General features: G+C 37.1%; 1 protein-coding gene across 2 annotated transcripts in view; it reads left to right on the top strand.

Annotated features, from left to right (window-relative positions):
- The window catches only part of LOC135089535 (uncharacterized), a 71,754-nt gene that overhangs the window by 40,275 nt on the left and 23,979 nt on the right, over nt 1–7,500 (top strand). For both annotated transcript variants that reach the window (XR_010261529.1, XM_063985189.1), the window contains exons 2-5: nt 3,870–4,135; nt 4,529–4,579; nt 5,864–5,989; nt 6,495–6,689. Coding sequence is in view for 1 of the 2 variants with exons in the window: in XM_063985189.1 (XP_063841259.1) it covers nt 3,870–4,135; nt 4,529–4,579; nt 5,864–5,989; nt 6,495–6,689 (638 nt within the window). In the remaining variant the exon portion in view is untranslated. The remainder of the gene's footprint in view (nt 1–3,869; nt 4,136–4,528; nt 4,580–5,863; nt 5,990–6,494; nt 6,690–7,500) is intronic.

The raw sequence follows: 7,500 nt of genomic DNA, 5'->3' as shown, positions 1-7,500 counted from the left end.
TTTTACTTTAATGTCTCATAAATTTATTAGGGCTGCTGTGTCTGTCTGAGCTCATCACATTGCTAGAGTGATGGAGAGGCATACATTCCACACTCTTTTTCTCAAGTTAAAAACACAAAGTTGAAATCAACCTGCCTAACCTTCTGTTATCAGCAGTAGATTTAATTTTATATATATATATATATATATATATATATATATATATATATATATATATATATATATATATATATATATATATATATATATATATATATATATATATATATACATTAATTACGTTGGCAACAAATTTTAGAGTGATGTTATTCAAACCAGTACAGGTGTCGCTCATGCAGGATGATACTTCAGGAGCAAAGCCCTGCGGCACACAACCAGTGACGAGTGTCCGTTCGGCGGCCCAACCTTCCATGGCGACACGCTGCTATCTGTAGCTTAGCGAAATTCACACTCCTTCATTCAAATTCACACTCACTTCATATACACACTGTTAGTGGCGCCACGTCCCATTTGATCGTCGAGGAGAATGTTAAGTGCTTCACTGAAATTCTGAATGTGCTTCAGCTAATGATTTAATCACACACACACGAAAAAAAAAAGTAAAATAAAATAAAATAAATAAAAAAAATAAAAATAGAAATAAAATAAATAAAAATAAAAATAAATAAATAAATGAATAAGTATAAAAACAAATAAATTCAATAAAATAAAATAAATAAATAAACAAATAAATAAATGAATAAAATAAATAAATAAATAAAATAAATAAATAAATAAAATAAATAGAAAATAATAAAAAATAAAATAAAATAAATAAATAAACTCATTGCAAAATATCAGCACACTAAGCAAGCAACATTTCATGCCAATGTCCACGTTAAATGGGAGCGTCTTGTTATTATTCATTTATTTATACTGGTCAAGAGCTTAAGGAAAAAAAAAAAAAGTCTTCTAATTACTGTTTCCTACCAAAAAAAAAAAAAAAAAAAATGTTGGGTAGAAAATGTTTCCAATCGTGTTGGCCAGTTTAGTCACGGAGGAGCGTCGACACTCCTCTTGTGGAATGAACTAAGTCAAGGAAACAGAACCAGGCAGAGTGTTCTGAGAGTGCTGATGAATAGGAAGAAAGAGTGAAAATTTGTTACTTATCAATTTTTGCTTATCATTTTTGTCTTCAAGACTTTGATCAGCCACAAAAGTCAGCCCAATGGATCTGTAATTTTATCAATGATACTTTGCTGCCTTACTTACACTGGACGTAGCGTGACTGCCAGTCCTACACTCACGAAAATCAGATCGCTCCTGCAGAATTGCTATGGTGTAACACGATTTTGCTTTCTTATTGTATTTTAGTGAACATCTTGAATATTTTTCTTGTCCACTTTTTCCACTATTTCTCATTTTATTGTGAGTTCAGTACATCTTCCATTGATCTCTATTAAACATTACTACTCGCATCACTGCTACCACAACATTCATGTAGTGCTGATGGTTGGTATCACTATTTTCACCATCATAATTCTTAGAGAATTAGTGACGTGATCATCATACCTGCTGGTACTGAAATTACTCTCATTGTGCAGGCAGTCATCATTCCTGTCATACTATTAGCAGCCGAAGCAAGTTGTGATCAGTAATTAGTATTTGCGGTGGTCGTTATTAGCATTTTTATATCATTGCTCCAACTCAAGGCAATCGTACACACACCGACGGAACCGCATTCTGCTCGGTGCCTTATTTTTTTCTTTTTTGCATATATACAGTGTGTGTGTGTGTGTGTGTGTGTGTGTGTGTGTGTGTGTGTGTGTGTGTGTGTGTGTGTGTGTGTGTGTGTGTGTGTGTGTGTGTGTGTGTGTGTGTGTGTGTGTGTGTCCTCTTTCGCTTTCTACAGTTAAAAAAACTGCACATAATTTCAGTAATTATCAGCAACCTGATAATAAATAAGGATGATAAATTCCAGGGATCTGAATTATTATTATTTTTTTTTCTGTATATATACAGTGTGTGTGTGTGTGTGTGTGTGTGTGTGTGTGTGTGTGTGTCTATATATATATATATATATATATATATATATATATATATATATATATATATATATATATATATATATATATATATATATATATATATATATATATATATATATATATATATATATATATATATATATATATATATATATATAATTGTCCTCTTTCGCTTTCTACAACAGAAAAAAAATTACACATAATTTCAGTAATTATCCAGCCACCTGGTAATAAATAAGAATGATAAATTTCAGGGATGTTCGTAAGAAAAACAAGCCGCCGGGGATGACGTTGCCGCCGCTCCTGGTTGGCATAAGGCGCTAACAGGAATCTTTTTGCAATTGTGAAAGCTAAGCAAGGCACCACACCAGTGCAGGAATTCTAAGCACTCATATTAAAAACAAAACAATGACGTCGACTTCAGGTACAGCGCGGCACACACACTGCAGAGTCCACAGGGGCCTGTCCACCAGCCGAGATAATGTACGTTATTCCTCCACGCCTTTATTCCGCCGTCTTATTTTATTGACTTTACTTAAGCCTACGGATTTTTTTTTCAGCATACTGTTATCAACATAAGCACAACAAATAAATAAATAAATAAATTAGTTAAAACAATATACAGGACTTAATACCACCAGAAAAAGAATATATATATATATATATATATATATATATATATATATATATATATATATATATATATATATATATATATATATATATATATATATATATATATATATATATATATATATAATATATATGGCACTCGTTTATAAAAATCTTCAGACGTAGGTGATGTTCATCAGTAGCGAGTTTTGAGTGATCTGCGCTGAGTTTTTTTTAATCATCGTTACACTTTATACTAGATGGGTCGTACATTTTTTTTATGTATATTTTTCCCCTGGACGACGGTTTTCTAGCTAATACTATATTATACGTACAGTAGATTGAAAAACAAATAAATAAATTAAGTAAAAAAGAATGTGAAAAACTTCAAGAAAGAATGCTTGTTTGAATAATGAGTATCCATCCTTAATGAACAGCTCGTGTGTGTGTGTGTGTGTGTGTGTGTGTGTGTGTGTGTGTGTGTGTGTGTGTGTGTGTAAGCCGGCCATTCACGGGGGCGCCGCGCGTGCCGGTCCACACACAACATAATGGCGGGGTCCTCGCGACGGCCAGACTCCCAAGCAAAGAGGTGGCCGCGGCTGAGGATGCCTTTGTCAGCGTGGCCACCGAACACTTGCCATTTGGCCGCGGGTTTAGTGCGAGCTGTACGCATACATTCATTGCTTTCACTAGTTTGTGTCCCCCCCCTCCCCCCCCAAAAAAAAAAAAAATTAAACGGAGTAAATGGAGCCGAAACACTAAATTTTAAAAATTTTATTGTATTTTTATATTTCGTATCACTTTTCTCATTACTGTTACCATTTTATACCTAGAAAAATAGTCACAATTAAACATCATCTTTGAGCTCTCATTCAATGCTTTTACTTTACTTGCTCATGTTTTTTTTTTATTACTATTACTATTTCGTGCCTGAAAAAATAAAAAACTACTGGGACCTGAAACATTATTTTTATGCTCTCATTTCGCTTTTACTTCATATTTTTTTGTTTTGTCAGTAGCGAAAGAAAACTGAGCTTCCCCTTAGCAGTCTTGGGTGGGACGGCAAGGAGCCAATACTGTTAATCAGCACCCGATACTATTAATCAGAGCACCCCATCCACGCGGCGCTTTGGGTGGACTGTCTGCACTGGGGCGTCACCAGGCTAGACATTAACTCGATTACAGAGAGATCAGGCGAATTACTTCAACGTGAAAATTTTGTTCTCTCAGGTGAGTGTCTGAACCACATCAGCGTGGCGGGAGGACTGCTGGTGAGAGGCGCCGGGGACTCCTTCTCTGTCATGGTGGCGGTGAAGGAGACAGAGGCTGTGGGTCACCTGCTGTACTGGGTGACGTGGGACGAGGATGTGACACCGTCCATTCCCACCCAAGGAGACTTTGCTAACTATTTCCACGTGGGCAACTCATCAGCGAGGGAGTGGCGCGTCACCGTAAAGGAATCGCTGGTCGGCCTGCCTGACTCCCCGCTCCTCAAGGTGGGGTAATACTGGTGGGTCGGTGAGCGCACGGTGATGAAAAAGTTGAAAGAGTTTGGTACACTTGAAGCTATAATTACTGCTTCTGATGCCGTTCCTCCTTCTTCTCCTCCTCCTACCCCTCCCATCCTCCTCCTCCTCCTCTTCCTCCTCCTCCGTCTTCTCTTTTTCTGGTTCTCTCCCGCGTCTTACTCAAGTTTCTACTACTACTACTACTACTACTATTACTACGAACTACTATTTCACCGTTGTTGATATTGTTTTCGGTGGTATAGTAGTAGTAGTAGTAGTAGTAGTAGTAGTAGTAGTAGTAGTAGTAATAGTAGCAGTAGAAATAGCAGAATTGTCTGAAATTTTCCTTTTCGGTCCTGACATTCTCTCTTTCTTTTTCAGACAATCATTTCAACGTCAGTGGTGTTCCCGGCTTTCAGTGACGGTGACGTGGTGAGTGATATTTTGTGTATTGTAAACTTTATATTACATACAAGTGACGTGTTTGTGATTTTGTAGATTGAGACAAGCACGCAAAGATTCTGGAGAAGCGGTGATACAGGAATACTGATCTGTTTTTGTACTCTTAAATCAGACTGCACCTTTTATCTAGAGTACGGCCACGCTGTTACCTAACATTTAAAGTAATAGTGGAGCTGATGATTTTTTGAAAATTTTCAGATAAATTTCACGAAGAATGTGTTAACGACGAATAATAGATAAAAAAAAAAGAAAATGATGACAGCAGCAACACCAGTAGCTGTAGTAGTAGTAGTAGTAGTAGTAGTAGTAGTAGCAGTAGTAGTAGCAGTAGTAGTAGTAGCAGTAGTAGTAGCAGTAGTAGGAGTAGAAATAGTGGTAGTAGTAGTAGTAGTAGTAGTAGTAGTAGTAGTAGTAGTAGTAACAGCAATTATAGTAGTAGTAGTAGTAGTAGTAGTAGTAGTAGCAGTAGTAGTAGTAGTAGTAGAAGTAGTAGTAGTAGTAGTAGTAGTAGTAGTAGTAGTAGTAGTAGTAGTAGTAGTAGCAGTACTGGTAGTAGTAGTGGTAGTAGTAGTAGTACTGGTAGTAGTAGTAGTAATAGCAGTTGTAGTACTAGTATTAGTATTAGTAGTAGTAGTAGTAGTAGTAATAGTAGTAATATAATAGTAATAATAATAATAATAATAATAATAATAATAATAATAATAATAATAATAATAATAATTCAGAAGGGCGCGTGTTCCTTCATCTTTCTATCTTTCTGATCTCTACAACAGATATCCAAACTGGAGAACTATTTATGTATTTCCTTAATTCCATTCAGGCTCCGCTTAATTATTTTCTTTATATGTAAGGTATTGTTGGCGTACTCTTATGAAAGTACCATCAGCATCTCAGTACGTGAATTTCAGACATTGAAAGCTCAGCAAACATGACCATGGGAACGAAAATGCATAAAATAAAGAGAATAGAAAACAGAAAAGGGGAAATAAATAAATAAATAAATAAATAAAAAATCAAGTAAACAAATAGATGAATAAATAAATAAAATAAATATACAGATGTAAATTAATAAAAAGGAATAAATAATGCAAAAAACATAAATAGAAGCAAAATAAATTAATCAACTTCAATAACTAAAGTAGAAAATAAAGGCGACATATATATAATAAAAAAAAAAAAAAAATACAGAAAAAATGTTGTATTAAGTCAGGCCATACAATTCACGCTGTGACTATACGAGTGTGTCTCCCTCAGTGCTCGCTGGTGCTGTCACATCACCTGCAGGACGACAACACACAGGCGCCCGTGGTGGAGGCATCCAGTTGGTTCCTACACATTCCTAAGGACTTCCCGACCGGCACGCCTCTGCAGGGACTCACAGTAAGGGCGAGGGCGAGTGAGGCGAGCTTATAATGGACTACGAATATCCTGCATACATACTTAGATATAATGATCATTTTATTGTATTTGAGTGTTTTTTTTATGTTATATTCTATATCTTTTAACGTTATATTCTACTTGTATATTGTGGTCAATATATTTGCTCATTTACTTAGTTAATGTGTGTGTGTGTGTGTGTGTGTGTGAGGTAGTGGACGTCAGCGGGTTAGAGAAAGGCGGTGCGAGTCGTGGTGATCCAGTGAGACCCTTTATCGCCGCGCTGCAGAGGCCATACGTCCAAATTAGGGATGGGAATGATGAAGGTATAATGTCCTCTCCTCTTCCCCCTTCTCATTCTCCATTTTGTCCTCCTTTCAGTTATCACTATCCCCCTAACATCTACCTCCTTCATTAATTATCTCCTCCTGTCACTGTCATCAAACTTTCAAGACACACAAACGTTGCTATTCATTGGATGCCTCTACGTACAACGACGACGCTGCAGGTGACGGTGACGGACAAGGACGCCGCAACGCCCAACAACCTGATGGAGGTGGACGTGGAGGGCGTATGTCCCCTGGCGGCAGAGGGAAGACAGTACGGGGGCGTGGCGGGAGAACATCACCCCGTTCACTTCCACTTGATTTCGCGACTCGAGGAACTGGTGAACCAAACCCTCAGCTGCACGATTAAGGTCACGGTGAGCCAGGCCACGAGTTATAAGTGCCCCGTCTTTTTTTATTTCTTATTTTTAATTTTTGCTACATGGTAATGAGTCAGATTAAGACCCAAAGAGAGAGAGAGAGAGAGAGAGAGAGAGAGAGAGAGAGAGAGAGAGAGAGAGAGAGAGAGAGAGAGAGAGAGAGAGAGAGAGAGAGAGAGAGAGAGAGCCCGCTGAATATGGCGCTCTTTTAAGATAACTACGTTCAGGGGAGAAAATAAATAGCCAGTTTAGTTTCCGAGATGTCTTGATACTCCTTTTTTTTTTTTAACAGTTCTAGTCATAGTAAGTAAAATAAAAAAAAAAAAAAAACCCGGAAACAGGTGGAGTTTCAGTTTACCAGTGGAAGAGATGAAAGAGTAAAGATACGGATTAACTCTTGCATTAGTAGCAACAAAGTAAACAGTAGGGAAGGTCACCTAATATAATGAATTCGTGTCTCGCGGGAAGAAAAATAAGTTGATGCATGTTGTAGTAAGATGTGATGAGGCGCTAAGGTGGGTGTCTTGCATGCTGTATGAGTTGAAGGTGCACTGAAGTAACCAGAGGGACTGACTGACTGGCTGAGTGACTGACTGACTGACTGACAGACTGACTTCATGACGCCGCCACAGCAGGGTCATATGAAGCTGTACAGTACATTAAAATGATAAAAAAGGCCGCCATATAACTGTAAATGAGTGGAAAAACTTAGCATGAATATGGTAAGATAATGCATATTAGTTTCTTTTAAGAGGAAGTTGGATAAATTTATGGATGATGGAGATAAATGTCAAGTTTTAAGTGCGCG

The sequence above is a fragment of the Scylla paramamosain genome, chromosome 3 (genome assembly GCF_035594125.1).
Source record: "Scylla paramamosain isolate STU-SP2022 chromosome 3, ASM3559412v1, whole genome shotgun sequence".
Classification (NCBI taxonomy): Eukaryota; Metazoa; Arthropoda; class Malacostraca; order Decapoda; family Portunidae; genus Scylla; species Scylla paramamosain.
The sequence above is the reverse complement of the archived record's forward strand: the minus strand, read 5'-3'. Positions and strand labels throughout refer to the sequence as shown.